The sequence below is a fragment of the Giraffa tippelskirchi genome, chromosome 6 (genome assembly GCF_054371585.1).
Source record: "Giraffa tippelskirchi isolate mGirTip1 chromosome 6, T2T-mGirTip1v1.2.pri, whole genome shotgun sequence".
Taxonomy (NCBI): domain Eukaryota; kingdom Metazoa; phylum Chordata; class Mammalia; order Artiodactyla; family Giraffidae; genus Giraffa; species Giraffa tippelskirchi.
This window is the reverse complement of record NC_137280.1, coordinates 86,617,606-86,645,275: the sequence shown is the minus strand read 5'-3', so window position 1 is coordinate 86,645,275 and position 27,670 is coordinate 86,617,606. Positions and strand designations below refer to the sequence as shown.

Below are 27,670 nucleotides of genomic sequence, written 5' to 3'. Positions count from 1 at the left end.
CAATTCCGAGGGGGTCAAGAATTTCACAGCAGACGGGACACCTCCTGGGAGAGGGCAGAATACGAGCATACAAGGACCAGTTTCCGATCCTAAAATCCCCTGGCGATCACTTGGTAATAATTTTCCCCAAGACGGCGTGGACACACCTCCTAAATGACCTTCACAAATTTCCTTCCTAAGCCCTAACACGCTCGTTGACCTGTGTACCAAGCAATCACTGCCACCTGCCTATTCCAGGCTCCTGTGGGTCCCTACCCCTTCCAGTCCCTCCCAGGGGGAGATCAGGCCCCCTCTTCAACCCTGCCGGGTGGGTTCCTCCTCACCCGAGTGCTCAGTTTTCCTGGTGCTGTCCACTACCTGCTAACGTGAAAGGTCCGGGCGTGGAGAAGCAGAATCCTTCCAGAAAGGGGAGGCGCCTTCCCACTTCTAGAAGATTCAAGCCGCAAGGCCCCGGAGACAAATGGGACTTGTCTCCTCAAAGTGAAGAGTTTCCCTGCCAATGCACCAAATGTTGTAGCCTCGCGTTCAGGGAAACAAACTCACTCCGAAGGACAATGCAGATAGACAATGCAGATAGTGGAGTGCAGTTTATTACACCGGCGGCCCAAGGCAGAGTTCCTCGTAACCAAGGACCCTGACCAATTTTTGTGAAAAACTTATATACCCTAAATGTATACCGTTCCTGAAACTAGTCTGAACAAAGGAAAAAGAAAGATACAATCAAAGTTAACCGTGATTCGTATGCCTTAAGCCTAGGTACTTAACAGTGGACAATTATCAATAGGCTTGTGGTCATACCCCAATAAGCATAATAGAATGTATGATTCTATTCAGTTACACAGATAGTTAGGGTATTAATTAGGGTATTCTTTTAGGGGATGGAGAACACTGGGGCTCTTCCTTCTGGGGGCCTGGTTTTCCAGTTGGTTTGTCGTTTCCATAGATACTGGGCATATTGCTCAAAGTCCACAATCTGGCCCAAGATGAAGTCCTGCTTTCAAGATAGAGCCTGTTCTGTTTCTTCCTTCCACTAACTGAGGCCAGAAAATGGTTAAGGGAAACGGCACCTGAGGGTACTGCAAACCTGCAGCGGTGGGCAGAACTAGCCACCTCCGATGAGAGGCCCAACTGGGACTGTAACACAGAGGAAGGGAGGGCCCACTTGGAGAGATATCGGGGGGCTATTTTACAAGGCCTCAAGGGGGGCCCAAAAACCTATGAGTATGGAAAAACCCTCCGAAATGATTCTAAGGGAAAGCAAATCACCCTCTGAGCTCTACCAAATACTGCGCGAGGCCTGTAGACTCTATACACCAATAGATCCAGAGGCTGCTGGGTCTCAGATGGTGATTAAATGCAACCTTTGTGTCTCAAGCCTACCCCGAAAATGTCAGATGGGGAGGGCACCAAGTGACTCATGAATTTTTATACATCCCTAAATGCCCAGTACCTTTGTTGGGAAGAGACTCGCTGTCTCAATTGTGGGCACAAGTGACCTTTCCCCCCATAAAAGACCCACTCTTCGAGTGGGCTCAACCACCTATTTACTCTTTCTCTCGGTAACCCCTCAAGATGAATGGAGGTTGCACGATCTCCCGGAAGGGAAAACGGTCGGGCTAAACAGTGGAGAGAGAGAGTTATCTCAAGAGATTCCCTGAGGTCTGGGCGGAAGACAAAATCTCCCATCCCCCTCCCCAGGCTTGCAAAACAAGTCCCAGTGGTAATAGAACTCAAACCCAGTACAGTTACTTGAGCACCGCCTTGGGCCTGCCAGACCTGCTAAGCTGTTTGCTCTTCACGTGACTGAAAAAGACAAGGTGGCTATGGGAGTGTTGTCCCAGACTATGGGGACATGCGACAGACCCGAGTCTTATCTCCCGAAACGGCTGGACAATATTGCCCCTGGGTGGCTGGGATGCTTACGGGCAGTTGAAGTGTTTGCCTTACTGGTCTGGGAGGCAACCAAGCTGAATTTGGGCCAAGATTTGATCATAAAAGTCCCGCATGAGGGCAACACTTTCCTGTGAGGGGACCCCCATAAATGGCTGTTGACATCCCGGATTATTCAATATCAATGGCTGCTATGTGAGAACCCTAACCTCCGTATCAAGCCTTGCCAGACTTTAAACCCAGCCACACTCCTGCCGGTGGGAGAGGGTGGACCTTCTCATGACTGAGGAAAAATCTTGGAAGAGGTCTATGCTAGCAGACCCGACCTCCGAGACCAACCGATTCCAGACCCTGATTGGGTCCTATATACTGATGGCACTAGCCCGATAAAACAAGGACAATGGCTGTCAGGTTACACCACCATCACAGAAAAGACTTTCCTTGAAGCTGGCTGCTTGCCACAACACTGGTCTGCTCAACGAGCTGAGTTATGGGCCTTGATTCGAGCACTCCAGTTGTCAAAAGGCAAGAAGATAAACATCTACACCGATTCCAGGTATGCTTTTGCCACACCTCATGTACACAGGGCTCTGTATAAGGAGAGGGGCCTTTTACAGCTAGTGTTATAGCCACGCTCTCCGGGAAACAAGCTCACTCAGAAGGACGATGCAGATAGTGAAGTGCAGTTTATTACACCGGCGGGCCCAAGGCAGAATCTCCTCTTAGCCAAGGACCCCGACCAGCATTTGTGAAAATCTTTTATACCGCATGTGTACATGTCTGAACCCACCACCCCAATTTCCTTGTGACTTACATAAACAAAGGAAAGGTAAATACAATCACAATAACCCCATATTCAAACAGTCAATTATCAATAAGCCCGAGGTGACAGAAAAAAAATCTATGACCTGTTCGGAGGTAGGGGGATTAGTGTATGTTTTCCCTTAGGTGATGCTGCTAAGCTGCTGCTGCTAAGTCGCTTCAGTCGTGTCCGACTCTGTGCGACCCCATAGGCGGCAGCCCACCAGGCTCCGCCGTCCCTGGGATTCTCCAGGCAAGAATACTGGAGTGGGTTCCCATTTCCTTCTCCAGTGCATGAAAGGGAAAAGTGAAAGTGAAGTCGCTCAGTCGTGTCCGACTCTTAGCGACCCCATGGACTGCAGCCTACCAGGCTCCTCCATCCATGGGATTTTCCAGGCAAGAGTACTGGAGGGGGGTGCCATTGCCTTCTCCGTTAGGTGATGAGTAACCTGAATACAATCTTCAAGATTCCCCTGTCCAGAGGGGGTCTTGTCCTTCTATTGTCATTTCCACAGGCACTAAGCACAGAGTTCAGAGTCCATTAGAGAGGTGGCCGAACATGATCAGCACGAACAGGCCTAAGATGGAGTCCAGGCCCCAGGAATTCCTTCTTCATTAGTGAAAAAGATACTAAAAATAAAGAAGAAATTCTGACCCTATTAGATGTTGTCTGGGAACCAGAAAGGGTTGCAGTCATACACTGCTGAGGACATCAAAAAGAGGATACCCACTGGGCTCGGAGGACATCAATAAGAGAATACCTCCCGGGCTTGGGGAAACAGACTGGCAGATAAGACCGCTAAACAAGCAGTGGAGGGCTTGGGGGTGACAAGTGAAGCCCCTATTAAAGCTCTTGTATTGATGGAGCTGCCTGGGCTAACGCTGGAGTCTCCAAAATACACTGAAGCCCAAAACCAACTAGCCAGAGTGGAAGGGGACATCAAGACTGAAAAGGGATGGTGGGAATTGCCAAGTGGCAAATTATTGATACCGAAGGAGCTGGCACCCACTCTGGGAAGCCAAACATATCAAGCGACCCACCTACATCATGATAAACTGAAAGAGCTAATTCAAAAATATTTCTTGGTTCCCTGCCTCTCTTCCCTATGCAGGATAGAATCTCAGAACTGCACTGCCTGCTCACAGGTCAATGCTGCCTGTCAGCACAGACAAAAACCTCCGGGGATTCAGCTAAAAGGCACACTGCCCTTTGAACACCTGGAAGTGGACTTCACTGAAATGAAACTTCACAGACCCTACAATTACCTGCTGGTCATGCTATGTACATTCTTGGGATGGGTAAAAGCTTTTCCTACCCGGAATGAAAGAGCATTAGAAGTAGCCCGGTGCCTGCTTAGGGAAATAGTTCCCAGATTTGGATTTCCTACCAGCATCGGATCAGACAATGGCCCAGCTTTCATAGCTGATTTAGTACAACAAGTAAGCAAAACTGTAAACATCAAATGGAAACTGCACACTGCATATAGGCCCAGAGTTCTGAGATGGTGAAATGAACCAACCAGACATTTAAAGAGACTCTCCAAGTGGGTCATAGAGACTGACTGCTCCTGGGTGGACTTGCTTCCAACGGCTCTGCTCCGACTCAGGATGACCCCACGGTCCTAAGGCTATTCTCCATATGAAATTGTGTATGGGAGGCCCCCTCCCATAATAAAAGAGGTGTCAACAAATTTGCCTTTAAGAGGGGAAGAGATTTCGCAGCTGATGGAACTGGGTAAGATAATAAATCAGGTAACTAAGTTTGTACAAGAAAGGGTGCTGTTCCCCCTTGGGGAACAGATTCGTAAGTTTACGCTTGGTGACCAAGTATGGGTCAAAGACTGGAAACATGATTTACTGGCCCCTCGGTGGAAGGGCCCTTAAACTGTTATTCTAATTACCGCTACGGCAGTTAAAGTTGCAGGTTTTGCCCCTTGGATCCATCTTACGAGGGTGAAGAGAGCTTACCACACAGACCCAGAAAACGCTGAGTGGACTGCACAGAGGGACCCCACTGACCCTGGAGAGACCAAGATCATCCTTAAGAAAAAGAAGATCCCAGATGAGCCCCTTGAGGATGAAGCTGCATAATCAACTCCTGCTGCTTGGCCTCATCAACATGCACATTCCTATGCTAGACTTCCACAATACCTCCAACTGTTGGGTATGTGGGGCTATGCCTCGGTGATGGATGGACTACCCTGGTGTGTGTCATTGCTCCACCAAGGAGATTTTAAACCACTCTGCTCTTTTCTGGGACAACAAAAGAGACTTTCCTTTCTCTTGTCAATCATAATCTCTCCCTGCTCTGTTGGTGTAAGCCAGACCTGCAGTCAATAGACTCGGGTCATGGGGTTACATATTATGTAAACACCAGTTTCACACAAGTAACAAAAGTGGTAATTCAAAATAGAATGGCTTTGGACATGCTCACAGCTGTTCAAGGAGGGACCTATGCTATAATAAAGATTGAATGTTGTGTATATATTCCTGATTTATCTGGCAATGTATCAGCTGCTTTGCTGCTGCTGCTGCTAAGTCGCTTCAGTCGTGTCCGACTCTAGTGACCCCATAGATGGCAGCCCACCAGCCTCCGCCATCCCTGGGATTCTCCAGGCAAGAATACTGGAGCGGGGTGCCATTTCCTTCTCCAGTGCATGAAAGGGGAAAGTGAAAGTGAAGTTGCTCAGTCGTGTCCGACTCTTAGCGACCCCATGGACTGTAGCCTACCAGGCTCCTCCATCCATGGGATTTTCCAGGCAAGAGTACTGGAGTGGGGTGCCATTGCCTTCTCCAATCAGCTGCTTTAGATGTCATGAAAAAACACGTAAAAGCAATGTGAAATAAAAACATTCCTTTCTGGACTTCAGTACTATCTTGGGTGAAGGGTAATTGGTGGAAAAGTATGTTTACCATTGTTACAGTTCCCTTGATAGTTCTGCTTTGTGGACCCTGCATTTTACAATGTATTATGAACTTTGTAACCCAAAGGTTGGTGTCATCAAATTGGCAGTCGGAGAGCCAGGGTGCAGTATATCCTTATGAATGATGCTCATGTTATGAGTTAAGAGCATCAAGACGGGGGAATGAAGGAGGAAACAGAACAGGCTCTATCTTGAAAGCAGGACTTCATCTTGGGCCGGATTGTGGACTTTGAGCTATATGCCCAGTATCTATGGAAATGACAAACCAACTGGAAAACCAGACCCCCAGAAGGAAGAGCCCCAGGGCTCTCCATCCCCTAAAAGAATACCCTAATTAATACCCTAATTATCTGTGTAACTGAATAGAATCATACATTCTGTTATGCTTATTGGAGTATGACCACAGGCCTATTGGTAACTGTCCACTGTTAACTACCTAGGCTTAAGGTATATGATCACGGTTAACTTTGATTGTATCTTTCATTTTCCTTTGTTCAGACTAGTTTCAGGGAACCTTGTACTCTTAAGGTATATAAGGTTTTCACAAAAACTGGTCAGGGTCCTTGGCTACGAGGCGACTCTGCCTTGGGCCGGCCGGTGTAATAAACTACACTCCACTGTCTGCATTGTCCTTCTGAGTGAGTTTGTTTTCCAGAACGTGTGGCTACAACATTAGGATCCTGTGTCTTTGCTCAGTGCTGAAGAGGGAGACTCAGTTCAGTTCAGTCGCTCTGGATTATGTCATCCCACGTAGGGCAGTGGGTTTGAAAAACAGTCTCCATTAGCCAAATCCGGTAATAATAGGCTACAGGAGGCTGACGGTAGTGGCCGTCTGTCCCCTGAACCAGAAGCTGCTGTAACTCTCTGAGGGGCATTTGTAGTGGGCTCTTTCCTCTGGCTCCTTAGCAGAGCGCAGCCTCTGATTCTGGCGTGGACACTCCTCCTAAATGACCTTCACAAATTTCCTTCCTAAGCCCTAACACGCTCGTTGACTTGTGTACCAAGCAATCACTGCCACCTGCCTATTCCAGGCTCCTGTGGGTCCCTGCCCCTTCCAGTCCCTCCCAGGGGGGTGATCAGACCCCCTCTTCCACCCTGCCAGGTGGGTTCCTCCTCACCTGAAAGCTCAGTTTCCCTGGTGCTGTCCACTACCCTGCTAACGTGAAAGGTCCGGGCGTTACAAGGTCTCAAGAGGGGGACCTGAAAACCTAAAAGTAGGGAAAACCCTCCAAAGTGATTCAAAGGGAAAGCAAATCACACTCTGAATTCTATGAAAGACTGTGCGAGGCCTGTAGACTCTATACGCCAATAGATCCAGAGGCTGCTGTGTCTCAGATGGTGATTAAATGCAACCTTTGTGTCTCAAACCTACCCCGAAAATGTCAGATGTGGGGACACCAAGTGACTCATGAATTTTTATACATCCCTAAATGCCCAGTACCTTTGTTGGGAAGAGACTCGCTGTCTAAATTGGGGGCACAAGTGACCTCTCCCCCCTAAGAAAGACCCACTCTTCCAGTGGGCTCAGCAACCTATTTACTCTTCCTCTCAGTAACCCCTCAGGATGAATGGAGGTTGCACAATCTCCCAGAAGGAAAACTGGACAGGCTAAACAGTGGAGAGAGTTAACTTAACAATTCCCTGAGGTCTGGGTGGAAGACAATCCCCCCAGGCTTGCAAAACAAGTCCCAGTGGTAATAGAGCTCAAACCTCGTACAATAGCGCCCGCCTTGGGCCTGCCAGACCTGCTAAGCCGTTTGCTCTTCACGTGACTGAAAAAGACAAGGTGGCTATGGGAGTGTTGTCCCAGACTATGGGGACATGCGACAGACCCGAGTCTTATCTCCCGAAACGGCTGAACAATGTTGCCACTGGGTGGCTGGGACGCTTACAGGCAGTTGAAGTGTTGCCTTACTGGTCCAGGAGGCAACCAAGCTGAATTTGGGCCAAGATTTGATCATAAAAGTCCCGCATGAGGTCAACACTCTCCTGCAAGGGGACCCCCATAAATGGCTGTCGACATCCCAGATTACTCAATACTAGGGACTGTTATATGAGAACCCCCATGCTACTATTGAGCCTCATTAGGCCCTGAATGCGGCCACTCTCCTTCCTGTGGGAGAAGGTGGGCCCTCACATGACTGCAAGGAAATCCTAGAAGAAGTTTATGCCAGCAAACCTGACTTGAGAGACCAGCCAATCATGGACCCAGATTGGGTCCTGTACACTTATGGCACCAGCCTGGTAAAACAAGGACAACAACTGTCAGGATATGCAGTAGTCATGGAAGAAACCATCGTTGAGGCTAGCTCTCTGCCATCACACTGGTCTGCTCAACGGGTTGAACTACATGCTCTAATCCGGGCCCTCCAGCTGTCAAAAGGTAAGGAGACATTTATACAGACTCCAGGCATGCTTTTGCCACACTACATGTACACAGAGCTCGGTATAAGGAGAGAGGCCTTTTGACACTAAAAAGATATTAAAAATAAGGAAGAAATTAAGACCCTATTAGATGCTGTCTGGAAACCAGAAAGGGTTGCAGTCATACACTGCTGAGAACATCAATAAGAGGATACCTCCCGGGCTTGGGGAAACAGACTGGCAGATAAGACCGCTAAATAAGCAGCCAAGGGCTTGGGGGTGACAAGTGAGGCCCATATTAAAGCTCTCATATTGGCGGAGCTGCCTGGGCTAACGCTGGAGTCTCCAAAATACACTGAAGCCCAAAACCAACTAGCCAGAGTGGAAGGGGACATCAAGACTGAAAAGGGATGGTGGGAATTGCCAAGTGGCAAATTATTGGTACTGGAGGAGCTGGCACCCACTCTGGGAAGCCAAACATACCAAGCGACCCACCTACACCATGATAAACTGGAAGAGCTAATTCAAAAATATTTCTTGGTTCCCCGCCTCTCTTCCCTATGCAGGATAGAATCTCAGAACTGCACTGCCTCCTCACAGGTCAATGCTGCCTGTCGGCACAGACAAAAACCTCCAGGGACGCTGTCCTTTGGACACCTGGAAGTGGACTTCACTGAAATGAAACCTCACAGACCCTACAATTACCTGCTGGTCATGCTATGTACGTTCTCGGGATGGGTAGAAGCTTTTCCTACCCAGACTGAAAGAGCATCAGAAGTTACCCAGTGCCTGCTTAGGGAGATAGTTCCTAGATTTGGATTTCCTACCAGCATCGTACCAGACGATGGCCCAGCTTTTGTAGCTGATTTAGTACAACAAGTAAGCAAAACTTTTAGTGGAAATTACATACAGCATTTAGGCCCCAGAGTTCTGGGATGGTGGAAGGAACCAACCGGACACTTAAAGAGACACTCTCCAAGTGGATCATAGAGACTGACTGCTCCTGGGTGGACTTGTTTCCAACAGCTCTGCTCAGACTCATGATGACCCCATGGCCCCATGGCTATTCTCTGTATGAAATTGTGTATGGGAGTCCACTCCCATAATAAAACAGGTGTCAACAAATTTGCCTCAGGTAAGGGGAGATGAGATTTCACAGCAGATGGAACAACTGGGTAAAGTAATAAATCAGGTAACTAAGTTTGTACAAGAAAGGGTGCCATTCCCTCTTTGGGAACAGATTCATGAATTTGTGCCTGGGGATCAGGTGTGGGTCAAGGACTGGAGACACGACTCCTTGGCCCCACATTGGAAGGGTCCATATACTGTTGTCCTAACCACCCCTACGGCAGTTAAAGTTGCAGGTGTCACACCCTGGATCCACCACATGAGGATGACGAGAACATACCACACAGACCCAGAAAACACTTAGTGGACTGTGCAGAGGGACCCCACTGACCCTTGAGAGACTAAGATCATCCTTAAGAAGAAGAAGGAAAAGAATATCCCAGACTAGCCCCTTCAGGATGAAGCCACATAATCAACTCCCGCTGCTTGGCCTCATCAACATGATTTTGAATTTAACTTCCATTTCAACTCAGGACAATGTTTTCATCTCATGGGCACATTCCTACGTGGACTTCCACAACACCTCCAGCTGCTGGTTATGTGCGGGTATGCCTCTGTCTGTGATGGATGGACTTCCTTGGTGGGTGTCATCCCTCCGCCAAGGGATTTTAAACCACTCTGCTCTTTTCTAGGATGACAAAAAGAGACTTTCCTTTCTCTTGTCAATCAAAATCTCTCCCTGCTCTCTTGGTGTAAGCCGGACCTACAGTCAATACACTCGGGTCATGGGGTTACATTTGATGTAAACACCAGTTTCATAGAAGTAACAAAAGCCTATACCTCATATTTAAAGAACAAAAAAGAAAAAAGCTCCCTGACTAGCAAGGGAGGAACAGCCTCTGGGTATGTTGAACAATTCTACCAAGTCTAGGATGAACATTTCCAGTTGACCCCAGAAAAGGGTCAATTAATTACTCCCGCCACTATATGCTGGGAACAAAAAGAACAAAGGGTAGGGTTTGGTGACCGTCCATAGACCCAAAAGAACTAAAATATATAGGGTATCTATCCCCTGAACAATGTAAACAAACATTCAAGATCACATACCACCCCAAACAGTCCATCCATTGGCCAGGCTCTGATTGGAAGTATAACCCTGGAATCCACTGGGTGGCGCCCAGTGGAACCCGATGGCTTTGTGGGCCTAACCTTTGGCCTTGGTTACCAATCGGCTGGGTAGGCCGCCGCACACTGGGATTTGCTTTTGCCCATGGCAGCATAAAGCCTAACCTACAACAACCCCTGGTAACTCTACCTTATTTACATGCTAGGTGGACAAGTTCTGTGTTTCAGTGGTATGAGTATATTGCTGCCTTATTCGTACCTTCTATAGGGACAACAGATATTATGATTAAAGTAGAAGCCTTGACTAATTTCACAAAACAGGCCCTCCTAGATAGTACTAAAGCCATCCAAGCCTTAAATGAAGAACAAATCCAAATGAGAAAAGCAGTAATTCAAAATAGAATGGCTTTAGACATGCTCACAGCTGCTCAAGGAGGGACCTGTGCTATAATTAAGGTTGAATGTTGTGTATATAGTCCTGATTTATCTGGCAATGTATCAGCTACTTTAGATGACATGAAAAAACAGGTAAAAGCAATGTCAGATGAAAACATTCCTTTCTGGACTTCAGTCCTATCTTGGGTGAAGGGTGATTGGTGGAAAACTAACTATGTTTATCATTGTTATAGTTGTCTTGATAGTTCTGCTTTGTGGACCCTGCATTTTACAATGTATTATGAACTTTGTAACCCAAAGGTTGGTGTCATTCTCCCAAATTGGCAGTCAGAGATCCAGGGTGCAATATTGCTGGGAGCCAGCTCACGAGATCCCACCCATGACAGGGTCATGAGAAAAAGGACTGATTGAGCAAGGCTTCTCAGGCCTCAGGGATTCTCCGAAGGCTGCCTCAGCGCTCACCTTAAAGATGATATCTGTCTTTCTGATGTTTACTATAATAAACCTCTTCTTATTTTCTATGATTTAGGCAAAAGGCCTTTCCTGATTCCCTTCTAAAATAGATCATTCTGAAACCTCAAATCAACAAGGCCCCTGAACGGTAGCACCCTAAATAAAATTATCTGGGATATAGAGTATGCTGATCTAAATTCCTTTTGCTAACATATTGGTTTGTTTAATAAATGTACCTGCGCCTTTGGAGCTAATGTGCATGACTGCTCCCTAGTAATAAAACAGCATTGAGAGCCTCCGCACAGAAAGCCCCTATGGGCACAAAACCTTTCGCAGGAAAAAAAGGCTTGTTAGGAAATGTAAAAAATATTGCTTTGTGAAACTGTTACTTAATCTATATTTACTCACTATGTTTTTACTCTTAACGTATTTAGCCTATATAATGAAAGCATAATAGTTAGAGATGTATATAAATAGAAGTTTAGCTTTAATACAAATAATAAGACAATTGTTGATTTAACTGATGATTCTTACTTAAAGCTGAACTTCAGCTTGCTGTTCTATGACTTTATGGAACCACATTCTTTTCTGTTAAGCTCAAGGCGTAGGGTAAATTACCAAAAACAGGTTTTACCTTAAAACTTTCTGTTGATGAATTCTTTCCTGATGTGCCCGATACAAAAGTGTTCTGACTGATCAACCCTTATCAATGGAGAGTCACAAGGTGTTAGCAGGCCACCAGGCCAGAAGATGATGTAAACAAGATGAGGCTTTTTGTAACTAAAGACATGTAAACGGCTTCGATGAGGGTCGAAACTGCTGGCCCATTAAGCTAAATTGATAGGCCCATTAAGATATACCCATTAAGCTGAATTGGCATGTCCCTTAAGCTAAATTGGTATGTCCCTTAAGCTGAATTGGTATGACTCTATACTTTACATTTGTTTCTATATACACTAAAAATATAAAAGCTGTCTTAAAAAACAATAAAGGGAGTAGACACTTGGAAAACGCTAAGACTCACTGTGCCTTCTCATTTGCATCGCCGACGCCGTCCATCCTGAGGGAAACCCTGGACCTGCTGGAGCTGGACTCCGGCACAATATATCCCTATGATTGATGCTCATACTATGAGATAAGAGCATCAAGAGGGGGGAATGAAGGAGGAAACAGACAGAACAGGCTCCGTCTTGAAAGCAGAACTCCATCTTAGGCTGGACTGTGGACTCTGAGCTATATGTCCAGTATCTATGGAAATGACATACCAAGTGGAAAACCAGACCCCTGGGATGGAAGAGCCCCAAGGCTCATACCTAGACTCTCCATCGCCTAAAAGAATACCCTAACTATCTGTGTAACTGAATAGAATCATAAATTCTGTTATGCTTATTGGGGTATGATCACAGGCCTATTGATAATTGTCAACTGTTAACTACCTAGGCTTAAGGCATACGAATCACAGGTTAACTTTGATTGTATCTTTCTTTTCCTTTTTTCAGACTAGTTTCAGAGAATTTGGGGAGGTGGGTTTGAGCACATACACTTAGGGTATATAAGGTTTTCACAAAAACTGGCCAGGGTCCTTGGCTAAGAGGAGACTCTGCCTTGGGCCTGCTGATGTAATAAACTGCACTCCAGTATCTACATTGTCCTTCTGAGTGAGTTTCTTTCCTGGAATGCCTGGCTACAACAAAGGAATTTACCCAAGGTTGCACAGCTTATAAGTGATAGAGGCAGAATGTGAACTCAAGCAGCACTGCCTGGGACTCCAGACTGGGAGCGCCTCAAAAATGTGCACTGTGCTTCAACCATATGGCTTCTTCATGCCTATCATAGGGTGTAGTGTTAGGGCCCCACCCATTTCCCCCTGTGCTTATGTTGAATTTTATCCTAAGTGAGTTGCAAAACCAGAGAGGAATTTTTTTTTTTTGGCCTCACCACGTGGCATGCGATGGTTAAAGATCTGCCTGCCAATGCAGAGGACACAGGTTATCCCTGGTCCCAGAAGATCTCACATGCCAAGGGGGCAACTCAGCCCATGTGCCCCAAGCACTGAGCCCGTACTCTAGAGCCCACTCACTGCAACTCCTAAAGCCCCAGACACTCTAGAGCCTGTGGTCTGCAGCAAGAGAAGCCACTGCAATGAGAAGGCCTGCGCCCTGCAACTAGAGAAAGACTGCACACAGCAAAGAAGACTCAGAACAATCAAAAGCAAATAAATAAACTTATTTAAAAAAAAAAAAACCCAAGTCATCGGGCTCCTTCTAAACCGTGATGCAAGGCCCCAATCCTTGCTCCCATCTCCTTAAACTAAAGACAGCACCACCTGGGCTGGCAGTCATCCTTACCAGGTGCAAGCACAACTGTGAGTCATGCATAGCAGACTGTGTTTGTTGAGTCTGTAGCCCTCTGGGAGGTGGTTAGGGAAAATCAGGCTATTTGTTTTAGTCGCTGCTTCTTCCCATTATCATCAAAGAGAGAGGTGGACGTTCCCAACGGCTAAGAAGGTAAAGTCCATCCTAAAGGAGATCAGTCCTGAGCGTTCATTTGAAAGACTGATGTTGAAGCTGAAACTCCAATACTTTGGCCACCTGATGCGAAGAACTGACTCATTTGAAAAGACTCTGATATTGGGAAAGATTGAAGGCAGGCAGGGGGAGAAGGGGACGACAGAGGATGAGATGGTTGGATGGCATCACTGACTCGATGGACCTGAGTTTGAGTAAACTCCGGGAGTTGGTGATGGACAGGGAGTCCTGGCATGCTGCAGTCCATGGGGTTGCAAAGAGTTGGACACGACTGAGCGACTGAACTGAACTGAAGATGGTGAAGAATCCACCGGCAATGCAGGAGATGAGGGTTTGATCCCTAGGTTGGAACGATTCCCTGGAGGAGGAAATGGCAAGCCTTTCCAGTATTCTTGCCTGGAGAATCCTATGGACAGAGGAACCTGGCGGGCTACAGTCCATGGGGTTGCAAAGAGTCAGACACAACTGACCAGCTGAGCATGCATGCACGTTCTGAGGCATGCAGAGGCAGAAGGGGCTCTAACAACATGAAGGTATTCTCTCTCCATGCAGACTACAGTTTAAATTGGCTGATTCTGGTGACTTGGGGGGCTCACAGGGAAGCAGCGTTACAAAGGACCCTGAGGAGGCAGTTATAGCAAGAAACTGACCATTTCTCCACATCCTTGAGAGAATGCCAAGGTCTAATTGATCTCAGGTGACCTCAAGCGAGCAGCAGCTTGAAGCAGGGTCTCAGTTCTCAGCCACAGAATTAAGTTTGGGCTGCAACAGTGAGAGCACCAAATCTCAGCCACTAGACCAGTGGTCAGTGACACAGGCCCTGGCCCTTCGACTTTGCCCAAAAGAATTCCCACAAAGACAGAAAGTAGTGAAACAAGTAAAGTGTTTCTTAGGAAGAAAAAGAATACAGTATGTGTGAGTAGACACATGGGCAGACTCAGAAAGAGAGTCAGGTGTTTGGAATCACTTTTATGGGGCATTTCTTTCACCAATTTGCCTGGTTCTGAGTCTGTATTTGATGTATCTCAGGTCCTCACGTGCACACAAGCATTTCTTAGCCAAGATGGACTCCAGCAAAGAGGCCTATGGGTAGGCTTTTGACCACCAAGGAGTTTTCTAGTCAAGAAGTTCTCCTTGACTTCAAGAGTGAGAAATATGTGGTCTTGGGACATCTCTGTTGGTTCAGTAGCTAAGACTCCATGCTCCCAATCCAGGGTGTCCAGGTTTGATTCCTAGTCAGGGTACTAGGTCCCACATGCCACAACTAAGACCCAGTGTGGCCAAGCAAATAAATAAATAAATTGTTTTTTAGAAAAAGGAAAAAATGTTTGGTCTGTTATCTGGGCAGGGCCCGGCCTCCTCTTTCAGTGGTCCTGCTACTGACATTTCAGAGTTTCTGTTCACAGGGAATGAACTCAAGCTGCTTACTCTGGGGTACCCCATCGGCCTCATGCCTCACAACTAAGCACAGAACAGAAGCCAGAAAATAAATGAGGGTAGCATTCGGGTTTAAGAACTACAGCAGATGGGTGAACCTTGATGACATGATGCTCAGTGAAATAACTGTCACAGAAAGGCAAATTCTACAGTAGCATTCCAGTTCTATGAGCAATTTAGAGGAGTCAGATTCATAAAGAAAAGATAGTAGAATGTTGGTTGCCAAGAGTTGGGGCAGGGGGCCAATGAGGAATGAGGTGTTAGTGTTTCATGGAAACAGAGTTTCAGGTTTATGACATGAGGATCTCTGGAGATGGATAGTGGGGGTGGTGGCAAGACATTCTAAATGCATTTAATACTACTGAGCTACCCAGGTGGCACCAGTGGTAAAAAAAAAAAACCCACCTGCCAATGCAGGAGATGTAAGGGATATAGGTTTGATTCCTGGGCTGGGAAGATCCCCTGAATGAGGGTATGGCAACCCACTCCAGTATTCTTGCCTTTGAACAGAGAAGCCTGGCAGGCTACAGTCCATAAGGTTGCAAAGAGTTGAACACAACTGAAGCAACTTAGCACACACCATACATTTAAAAGTAGTTAAGATGGGGACTTCTCTGGTGGTCCAGTGGCTAAGACTCTGCGCTCCCAATGCAGAGGGGGCCCAGGTTCAATCCCTGGTCAGGGAACTAGATCCTGCATATGTGTGCAGGCAGGCTCAGTCATATTCGACTCTTTTCGACCCCATGGATTGTAGCCTTTCAGTCTCCTCTGTCCATGGAATTTTTCAGGCAGGAATACAAGAGTAGGTTGCCATTTCCTACTCCAGGGGATCTTCCCTACCTAGAGACCAAACCAGTGTCTCCTGCATTGGCAGGTAGATTCTTTACCAGCTACACCACCTGGGAAGTTCCTGCCTGCTGCAGCTAAGAAAGATCATGCATGCTGCAACTAAAGATCTCACATGCCAGGACTAAGACTTGATCCAGGCAAATAAATAAACAATTTTTAAATAAATAAATAAGGGTGGTTAAGATGGTCAGTTTTATGTTGTATTTTTGCCACAGTCTAAAAAATGAAAAGGAAAACCAAAAGAGCTGTGTCAGGGGAAATCTTTGTCATTACTTGCACATGGAGCTGCCTGGAGATAAAAAGATCAGACAGCTACCACATTTTTGAGAGAAATTATGAACTTGGCCTTCAAGGGATCATGACTCTCTGGTACACATAAATCAAGGCCCTGGGGAGTTTCCTGGCAGTCCTAGGACTCGGGGTTTTCACTGTGGGCCCCAGGAACTAAGATCCTGCAAGCCTTGAGGTGAGGCCAAAGAAAGAAAACAATGCCCCAGGGTTATGCCATGAGGCCCTTAAAACCATCCCAGCAGGAAACGGAATGAGAAAGCTTCAGAAGTAGTGATGGGGAACAGAGAGCTGCAAGGAACCTCCCAGAAGGCAGAGCGGAGGACCAGGGACAAAGACCTTACTCACAGCAATGCAGGAGTCTTCACAGTTCCTGCTTAACTAAATATTTGAATTGCTAAATTCAGTGATTTCTGTGTGTTTCCCATGCTTCCCTTGAGGTTTTGGGCTCACTGTGTTTAACATTTATTTTGCATGTAGATTGGAAGTTTTTGTCTTTTTTTCAAGTCTGTGAGTCACCAGCCACAAGAAACCAGTCCAGAGTTCAAAGGACAGTTCAAACAGGAAGCTGTCAACAGATGACTCATTAAGCTATGGCCTCGGAGGAGATGCTCTGCATCTGAGAAGGAGCGTGTGCTTGTTGTATGACACTGAGTACAGTGGCACTAGTCCTTCCAGTTCTGCCTGGCTAAGAAAATGCCTTCAGATCTTTCAGCACCAAGATATTTACAAGACAAAGAGACCCTCCTGTTGCTAATACTGCCTGCCTCTCATATCACAACTTTTTAAATTGTACTTGAAGATGAAGGGAAAAGGCAGTTTTTATGGAGTTTCTGCTGGGTCCCAGGCACTGTTTGTGAATTGCCTCACCTAGACTATTTCATTTAAGGTTATGGGAGTAACCTGTTTTCCAGTTTGGGGAGTTGAGTGGCGGAGAAACTGAGTACCTGGTGGGGCACATGTTCATGAAAAAGCTAGAGGGGAAACAGAGAGAGTGTTTTGTGGGTTTTTTTCTCATTTATTTATCCTTTTAATGGTACCAGGTCTTTAGTTGCAGTAGGCAGGATTCTTTTTTATTTTTATTTTTGCTTATTGTTGTTGCTGTTGTTCAGTCACTCTTAGTGATGCCATGGACTGCAGCACACCAAGCTTCCCTGCCCTCTACCATCTCCCTGAGCTTGCTGAAACTCATGTCTCTTGAGTTGGTGATGCCATCCAACCATCTCACCCTCTGTTGTCCCCTTCTCCTCCTGCCTTTAATCTTTCCTAGCATCAGGGTCTTTTCCAATGAGTCAGCTATTTGCATCAAGTGGTCAAAGTACTGAAGCTGAAGCTTCAGTATCAATCCTTCCAATGAATATTCAGGGTTGATTTCCTTTAGGATGGACTGGTTTGATTTTCTTGCTGTCCAAGGGGCTCTCAAGAGTCTTCTCCAGCACCACAGCTCGAAATGAACTCTTAGGTTCTGTCATGTGGGATCTAGTTCCCTGACCCGGGATGGAACCCGGGCCCTCTGAATTGGAAGTGCTGCGGCTTAGCCACTGGATCACCAGAGAAGTCCCAGGGAGTGTTTATTTTAAAATTATGTGCCTTCGGGCCAGGATCCTCCTCAGAGCCACCCTCACCTCCTTATTGCGCAAAGTGTATACCAACGGGTTCAGCAGCGGCGTCACCGCCGTGTAGAACACAGCGACCAGGCGGTCCTGGTTTGGGTTTCCTCCGGACTCGGGCCTCAGGTAGATGATGGAGGCACAGCCAAAATGCACGATGACCACGGTGAGGTGGGCAGCGCAGGTAGAGAAGGCTTTGCTCCGGCCAGCTGCCGAGGATATCCTCAGGAGGGCGGCCACGATGAAGGCGTAGGAGAGGAGGATGAGGAGGAAGGAGATTAGCACCACGAGGATACTCAGGAAGAAGATGACCAGCGCTTTGCTGGCACTCTCCGCGCAACTGAGTTTCAGGACTGGGGCGATGTCGCAGAAGAAGTGCTCCACCCGGTTGCTGCGGCAGAAGCGCGAGGAGAAGATCAGGCTAGTCTCGATCGAGGCCACCGAGAAGCCGGAGCAGAAAACCAGGGCTCCCAGACAGAGGCAAACCGTGGGTCTCATGATCACCGAATAGCGCAGAGGATGGCAGATGGCGACGTAGCGGTCGTAACCCATCAGAGTGAGGAGGAAGCAGTGACTGCATCCCAGGCCCAGGAAGAAGAACATCTGAGCCCGACAGCCAGAGATGGAGATGGCCTGGTTCTCCATCCACAGACGAGCCAGCATGTTGGGGATGGTGACCAGCGTGTAGCAGGTCTCAGAGAGGGACAGCGCCGCCAGGAAGCGGTACATGGGAGTGTGAAGGGTCCAGTCCGCATGGATGACGGTGATGATGGTGACGTTGCCGCTGAGGGTAACCAGGTATGTGAGGAAGAACAGTGCAAAGAGGGTGGTCCTCAGGTCTGGGAGGTTGGAGAAACCCACCAGCAAAAACTCTGTCACCAGCCAGGTGGCATTTTCCTGCTGCTTCTCAGGAACCTGAGAGGAGAAGGCGGAGGAAATGGAATAGGATAATTCAGTAAGGCTCCGCTAAACATCATGTGCCAGTGAGAAAGGATAATCATCCCTGTTTTACCAAAAAAAAGGAAAGAGGGACAGAAATGAGGTCATTGTGGGACTTCCCTGGTAGTCCAGTAGTTAAGAATCCGCCTTGCGATGTAGGGAACGCAGTTGTCATCGCTGGTTGGGAAAATAAGATCCCACATGCTGGGCAGCAACCAAGCCCATGAGTGGTGCAAGGCAACTTCTGAGCCCCAGAACTCTGGAGTCCCAGCAACATAACTACAGAGCCGGCAGACAGCAACTACTGAGCCCCCACACCCCAACGAAGATCCCGCATACTGCAATGAAGATCCAGTGCGGTCAAATAAATAAATAGTAAAAATAAATAAACAAGAAATGAGATCATGGTTTTCCTAATATCACACAGCTAGCAGCTCTACAATAGACAAGAAAATCACAGATATGGAAATAACTTGGGTGCCCATTAACAGATGAATGAAAAAGTAAGATTGGTACATATACTCATTGGAATATGATTCAGAGATGAGAAAGAAAGAAATATTGCCATTTGACAATATGAATGGACTTTGTGGACATAATGCTAAGTGAGATCAGATAGAGAAAGAAAAACACTGTATGACCTCACTTATTTGTAGAACATATAAGTCAAACTTTAAAAAAAAAATATATATATATATATATAAGGTTGGGAGTTAGGGATAAATAGTAAAATGGTCATTACCAGGGGCTGGGAGGCGGGTGGGGAATTGGAGAAATGATGTTTAAGTATACAAACTTGCAACTATCAGGAAATAAGTCCTAGAGATCTAATGCATGGTATAGTGAATATAGACCATTGTGTATTATAAACATCAAAGTCGCTAAGAGACTAGATCTTAATTGTTGTTTAGTTGCAAAGTCGTGTCTGACTCTTTTGTGACCCTTTGGACTGTAGCCCATCAGGCTCCTCTGTCCATGGGATTTCCCAGGCAAGAATACTGCAGTGGGTTGCCATTTCCTTCTCCACGGAAAATCTCCAACTCGGGGATTGAACCCAGGTCTCCTGCATTGGCAGGAAAGCTCAGATCCTAATTATTCCCACCATAAAAAAGAAATGATAATTATGTGACATGATAAGAGATGCTGCTATTGCTACAATGGTGCATCTGTGCTAAGTCACTTCAGTAATGTCCAACTCTTTTCAACCCTGTGGACTGCAGCCTTGCAGGCTACTCAGTCCATGGGATTCTTCAGGCAAGAATACTGGAGAGGTTTACCATTTCCTTCTCCAGGGGATCTTCCCATCCTCGAGGTCGAACCCATGTCTCTTTAATCTCCTGCGTTGGCAGGCGGGTTCTTTACCACTAGCGCCACCTAGGGAGCCTGGCTACAATGGTAATCATATTTACAATATATCATTATAGGATATACCTTAAACTTACACAGTCAAATATATTTCAAATAAAAAAAGAAAAGAAAAGAGGGACATCCCTGTTTGTCCAGTGATTAAGACATCATGCTTCCACTGCAGCACGGATTTGATCCCTCGTCAAAGAATTAGATCCTGCATGCTGCACATAGCCAAAAACTGGGGGGGGGGGGGGGGGGATTTTTTTTAATAAAATAAAACAAAAAAATGTTCTTAATTAAAAAAAATTTTTAAAGAAAATCACAAGAACCTTATAAGGAGTAAATTACAGTATTGGGGGCAGGGAGAGGGGGTAAGAACTTCAGGGTGTTAGTCTGAATTCCCCCAGAAACAGATCCTGAGGCAAGGATTCAAAAGCAAGTAATTTATCTGGAACGTCATCTCCAAAGACATGGGTGGTGGAGTGGTGGAGGGAGATAGACCATTAAAGGTGTATTATCAAGATGTTGACTGAAATAAAAACACACAACATGAGAGCTGTTAGTTTCAGTTTTATCTGGGGACTTACTGAGCGTTAAAGCTTGAGAGAGGGCTACCCTGGTGGCTCAGACAGTAAAGAATCTGCCTGCAATGCGGGAGACCCAGGTTCGATCCCTGAGTGGGTAAGATCCCCTACAAAATGGAATGGCTACCTACTCCAGTATTCTTGCCTGGAGAATTCCATGAACAGAAGAGCCTGGCAGGCTATAGTCCATGGAGTCACAAAGAGTCAGACATGACTGAGTGACTAACACTTCAAAGCTTGGGAGACAGCCCCTCAGAGAGCTCTGAGCAACTGCTGGGAAGCAGGGCAGGGGGTGGGGTGTAGGGGATGGGGAAGAGGGGTGGGAAGGCATGCAGGGGAGTCAGATTTTAGAGAACACGGGGGAAGTGCAATCAAGCATGCACCTCAGTAGAAGTTTGCTGCTAGTCACAAGGAGCAGATATCTTATTGATTTTAGTGCTTTTCTAACTTTGGGAGGATGCAAGAAACTGTGTTGTCGTTCAGTCACTAAGTTGTATCCAACTCTGCGACCCCATGGACTGCAGCACACCAAGCGCCCCTGTCCTTCACTATCTCCCAGAGTTTGTTCAAATTCATGTCCATTGAGTCGGTCGGTGATGCAAGAAATTTGGCTCATAAAAATCGCTCCTGAAAATCTAATTATCTGAAGGGGTGTTCTGCCAGTCTTTCCAGAGCACTAAGAATTTCATTCCTGATCCCCACCCTGAACTCCTTTCAGGATGTGTTGAAGGTCAGTGACTGCAGTGGTCTGTGACTCAATTCTTGTAGAGCTGGATGGCCAGTGACTTTCTTCAGGAGCATTGCTACAATTTAATCCCACCTGGAGGTCCTTGAAGGGTGGTAAGGGAACTGGGGTGTTTATCCACCAATCCCCAATCATCTTGCTCAAGAATTTCTACCAGGAGGCATTAATCTCCCAGGACTTCCACACCTGCCACATGTACAGGGAATTCAGTCTGACAGGTAAGACAGGAAATTGGGGCCAAGGGAATGTGGGCTAGGAATTTACAGAATCCTGTACAATCCATGTGAAAAGGATACCCAAGAAAGGCAAAGCCTGTAACATTGATATCTGAAATGAACAAAGTGATACTTTAAGAAAATCTGATACCCAAGGCTATATAATGTCTTCCATGGTCCCGGGCACTTTTCCCTTCCTTCATAAAAATTGCTTTTTGTTTGTCTGGGGGTGGGGTGGGGTTGGCCAAGCCTCGAGGCTTGTGGGATCCTAGCTCCTCAACCGGGAACTGAACCTGGGGCCCTCAGCAGTAAAAGCACCAAGTTCTAACCACTGGACTACCAGGGAATTCCTAAAAATTATTTTTTAGAAGGGGGAGGAATTCCCTGGCTGACCAATGGTTAGGACTCCTTGATTCCATTGCAGGAGACCCAGGTTCGATCCCTAGTTGAAGAACTAAGATTCTGCAAGCCATGAGACATGGCCAAAGAAAAAAAAGTGTTTTTTATTTTTATGTAAATTTTATTTCTAATTTTTATTTAAATAAAATTTCATTTATCAAATGAAATAAAACCAACTTTTTAATATATTTAAATTTTACAAAAATTCAAAATTTTTACATTTTAGGACTGTATTGGTGTAAAGATGAATATAATTCTCACCCTAAGAGCGAATTTCTTCTGATCTTAGAAATTTACACAATTTCACCGGCCAACTAACAGTATTTCAGATCCAGGCCTTGTGCTGATAAATACTTCTGTGTTAATTAAATGGAAAATAATTCTGAAATTACTGACTTTTTTTTTTGGCCGTGCTTCACAGCATTTGGGATATTAGTTCCTGGACCAGGGATCAAACCCATGTCCCCTGTAGTGGAAGCACAGAGTCCAAACCACTAAATCACCAGGGAATTCCTGTAAAATTTTTAACCATTTTAATTCAAATAATGAAGCATTAGTAAAAATCCTGGGATTTCCCTAGTGGTCCAATGGTTAAGAATTTGCCTGCCAATTCAGGGAACACAGGTTCGATCCCTAGTCCGGAAGGGTTCCACATGCCATGAGGCAACTAAGCCTGTGCACCACAACTGCTGAAGCCTGCATGCCCTAGAGCCTGTGCTCTGAAACAAGAGAAGCCCCCACGGAGGGAAGCCCAGCACCGCAGCTAGAGAAAGCCCAAGTGCAGCAATGAAAACTCAGCACTGCCATAAATAGAAAAAAAAATTTAATTACTGGATTGGTGATAGTTTTATTATTTTATAATCAATTAACTTGCAAGCCCAGAAAATGCATAGAATCTATATTGGAATGTTTCTGAGTATTTTGCACTCATTTGGAAAATGGTCCTAATGTAATCTTTCCCTGCTTATCAAGAGTTAATTCGTTTGGAGGGAAGCACATTTCAAAACTCCCAACTCAAGAGACTCCCATGACTGGAGGCACTGGAGAGATGAGGGCCGATTTATGCGCCATCTAGTGGCATTTGGGGTAATCTGCAAGCCAGTGACCCTCGAAGTGACTTGAAGTGAAAGTTGCTCAGTCGTGTCCGACTCTGAGACATGGACTTTCACCCGCCAGGCTCCTCTGTCCATGGAATTCTCCAGGCAAGAATACTGGAGTGGGTTGCCATTTCAGTGACTCTTAGAAGAGAAGAAATAGCTGTGCCGCTGAAATTACTCATCTGCAGCAACTGGTCAAGAGAAATTGAGAATGATTCTTTAAATGTTTTAGAAGTTTGTTGCAATTTTAATTTGTGAAAAATACATTTTAAATTTTAGTTCTAAAGATATATAAGTAGAGAAAAGCAACAAAAATGTGCTTGATCGCGTCCAAAGACATTCTGTTCATAAAGAAAAGACTAGTCAGGACCATCGAAGAACTTAAGGGGTGCAAAAGACAGTGAGGAATTGTGCCCATTTTTCACGAAGAAAGGAAAACCAGGAAGCAGGAAGCAGGCAGTCATGTTGATCAAGCACAGGGGTGCAAACTTTTTCTGTAAAGGACCAGAGAGTGAATATTTTAGGCCATTTGGGTTGTGCTGTTTCTGTCATGACTGCTCAACTCTGCCCATCTAGTGTGAAAGCAGCCAAGGACAATGTATACATGAGTGTCCCTGAACGTTTCAATAAAACTTTATTTACAAAAACAGGCAGGGGGCTAGATTTGGCCCTCTGACTACAGTTTGCTGGGTTTCCCAGGTGGCTCAGTGGTAAAGAATCCACCAGCATGAGACACAGCAGATAGGGATTCGATCCCTGGGTCAGGAAGATCCCCTGGAGTGGGAAATGGCAAACTGCTCCAGTATTCTTCCCTGGAAAATTCCTTGGACAGAGGAGCCTGGTGGGCTACAGTCCACAGGGTTGCAAAGACTCAGACATGACTGAGCACTCAAGGACACACACAGTATAGTTTGCCAACTCCGGATCCAGCACAAATAAAACTAAAAGAATATTCAACTTAGGAAAATTCCAATGAGGTCCTCTGAGGAATTCACACTATGAAAAAAAAAAAAAAGCAAAGCCCGACTTGAAGTCTTCAGAAACTAAAGCAAAATGAAATTCCAACTTAAGAATCTCAGACTCCACTTAAGAAATCTAGATCTAGGGGACTTCCCTGGCAGTCTGCTGCTGCTGCTGCTGCTGCTGCTAAGTCGCTTCAGTCGCGTCCGACTCTGCTCGACCCCATAGACGGCAGCCCACCAGGCTCCGCCGTCCCTGGGATTCTCCATGCAAGAATACTGGAGTGGGTTGCCATTTCCTTCTCCAGTGCATGAAAGTGAAAAGTGAAAGCAAAGTCGCTCAGTCGTGTCCGACTCTTAGCGACCTCATGGACTGCAGGCTACTAGGCTCCTCCATCCATGGGATTTTCCAGGCAAGAGTACTGGAGTGGGGTGCCAGTGCCTTCTCTGCCAATTCAGGGGCTCTGGTTCAATCCCTTGGTCTGGGGAATAAGATCCCACATGCTGTGCTGTTGCAGGGATGGGGAATCAGGGGGAATCTAGATCTAAGAAAAGGTACACTAAACAGAGATACCCAGAGCATGTGTCTGAAAAAGGCTCCTTTATTGAAAATTAAACTATATCAGAAAGAACATCAGGGCCCTTGTATAGTGAGACTTAAAGAAATTCAATTACTTGGAAGACTTCACAGAGAAAAAAAGTAATTGGATTATGAGCACTAAAAAAGTGTAATTTCTGAATATCACAAAACATTGTTAAATTGAAACAAATATATAAGCAAATAACAAACTAGAAACGGTTGTGGCTCTAAAAAATCTTCAGTTCCTCTTTTGCACAGCAAAGGAAATCATTAACAAAAAGACAACCTATAGAATGGGAGAAAATATTTGCAAATGATGAAACTGACAAGAGCTTTATTTCCAAAATATGCAAACAGCTCATACAGCTCAATGTCAAGAAAAACAAACAATCCACTCAAAAAATGGGCAGAAGACCTAAATAGCATTTTTTTAAATTATCCAGTTGGCGAAGATTGAAGAACAAAATGAGAGGTGGATGCTAATGAGTGTGAGTAAAACTAGGCCCTCTACATCTTTGCATTGTTGGTTGCAGGAGAATACAATTTGTTTACATATATGAAACCTTATTTTGGTTCACAATTCTCCTTCTAAATATTTTCTCAAAAATAAATTATCTGGGGAATTTCCCTGGTGGTCCAGTGGTTAAGAATCGCCTGCCAGTACAGTGGACTTGGGTTCCATCCCTGGTCCGGGAAGATCCCACATGCCACAGAGCAACTAAGCCCATGCACCACAACTACTGGAGCCCAGGCGTCCTAGAGTCTGCACACTGCACCTAGAGAGTAGCCCCCACTGGCCACAACTAGAGAAAAACCTGTGCACAGTGATGAAGACCCAGCAGAGCCCCCAAATAAATAAACAAACATATAATTTAAATAAAAGAAACAGTTATCTGGGACTTCCCTGGTGCTCCAGTAGGTAAAACTCCTCGCTTCCAACGCAGGGGGCCCAGGTTCTATTCCTGGTCAGACAACTAGATCCCGCATGCCTCAACTAAAGATTCCACATTCCACAACAAAGAACAAATATCCCATGTGTTGCAACTAAGACCCAGCACAGCCAAATAAATGAATATTTTTTAAAAAAGAAATTCTCTGACTTCCAGGTACAAGGATGTTCATAGTAGCATTATTGAAAGCTTAAAAAAAAAAAGAGAGAGAGAGAAAGAAAAACCTAAGTGTTCAATAAAATGCCCTTATAAATCATTAGGGGGGAAAAAGCTAAAACTTTAATAGACAAGAAGATGAACTATCATTAAAGTCACGTCTTTGAGAATAATTGATGACAAGAGAAGAATCCTCGCGTATGTGTTTGCTGAGAAATGGAAAACAAAACAGTTGGATCCCAACTGACTTACTACAAATGCATATGTTTCCCATTAGTTTTTGTATATCCCAATTTTTCTGCATCAAGTGGGGATTTTTGTCAATAGAAGAAATAAAATTTTTTAGAGGGATTCTTTTTCCTCTGGGTAAATATTTTTATTGTTCTTAAAGAAGTTTAATCAATCTGGTTCAGAAAAAAAGAAGCTAAGGGTAGAGATAAAGAGGTTCCCTTTGAAACACAAAGCTCAGATGGTAAGGAATCTGCCTGCAATGCAGGAAGCCCCGGTTCTATCCCTCGGTCAGGAAGACCCCCTGGAGAAGGGAATGGCAACCCACTCCAGTATTCTTGCCTGAAGAATTCCACCGACAGAAGAGCCTGGCAAGATACAGTCTCTGGGGTCACAAAGAGTTGGACACGATTGAGCAACTAACACACAAGGGTAGAGATAAAGAGGTTCCCTTTGGAATGCAAAATATGCTAACACCATTTGTGATGAACATTTTCAGTATATAATCTGAGGAGAAAATGTCTAGTAAAAACCGCAAATAAGTAGGTGACTTGGCTCCCTAGCAAACCATGTATACCCAGTCCCTCAGTCATGTCCTACTTTTTGTGACCCTGTGGACTGTAGCCCACCAGGCTCCTCCATCCTTGGAATGTTCCAGGCAAGAATACTGGATTGGGTTGCCATTTCCTCCTCCAGGGGATCTTTTTGACCCAGGGATCAAACCCTTGTCTGTTGCATCGAACCTGAGTCTCTTGTGTCTCCTGCATTGGCGGGCGGATTCTTTATCATTAGCACCACCTGAGCTTTTTAGAGGGAGAAGTTAAGACGAAGCTGATGGACTCCCAGCTGTAATTGTCCTATAGGAAGGGGTCCTTCATGGTATTAACACAAGCTTTCTCTAGGAACGTCAGCTTGGGCCTCATAAAGAGGGCAATTGGGAAGGAAACATCCCTCAATACACACTCAGTGTAGAAGTCTCCTCTAGCTAAATTAGCCAGCCTCTACTTACATGCCTCCAGTGATGGGGAGGTCACTACCTGACCAAAATTCCCATTACATAAAGCAGAAATCTTGTGCTCAAGACAGTGATGTGCTGAGACAACAAGATTGAGCTCTGGAATCAGACAAGATTGTATTTGAATGCTGGCACCTTCACTAACTAGGAGCAGTGTGAGCCTGGGTAGCCGGCTTTCTCCCTCTGAGCATCATATATCAAAGTGGAAACTGATCCTCTGAGATCACAGATAATAATAAGATTCTCTGAACAATGTTAAGAATCCTTTGGTTTCAGGCTCCTGGCAAGGATAGCTGGGATTACTATTCTTGGCTTTGCACTGCTGGGGAAGCAGAGCATAGAGGGAATCACTGTTCACATTCTCACAGTGATGGTACCAAGATTCGAAGCCAGGAGTTCATCTCCAGAGGCTGTGCTTTAAGGGCTGCTGTGAGTTTTGCAGGCTCACCTTCCATGCTATACACATTCATGGAGCATCAGTTCTCTGCCAGGCATTGCTCTCAGCATGGAGGACATAGCAGGGAACTAGACAGAGATCCCAGCTTGGGAGGAGCAAAAGGCTCTAGGGAAGTGAATCAGGAAATATGCAACAAACTTGATAACTAAATAAGTGAGATTCTATATTGGAAGTTAGTGCTACAGAAAAAGAGCAGAGAACTTAGGGAGTAATTGAGAGGTTGAGGAGGCTGCAATTTTACATAAGACAGTCAGAGAAGGACT

General features: G+C 45.6%; 1 protein-coding gene across 1 annotated transcript in view; it reads right to left on the bottom strand.

The window, feature by feature from the left end:
• LOC145510809 (olfactory receptor 10T2-like) overlaps positions 1 to 27,405 on the bottom strand; it is a 29,373-nt gene extending 1,968 nt beyond the window's left edge. Inside the window, exons 1-2 of the mRNA XM_081503002.1 lie at positions 27,328 to 27,405; positions 17,714 to 18,648 (exon numbers count right to left, since the gene is read on the bottom strand). Coding sequence (XP_081359128.1) covers positions 17,714 to 18,648; positions 27,328 to 27,405 — 1,013 coding nt within the window. The remainder of the gene's footprint in view (positions 1 to 17,713; positions 18,649 to 27,327) is intronic.
• Positions 27,406 to 27,670: the final 265 nt, after the last annotated feature.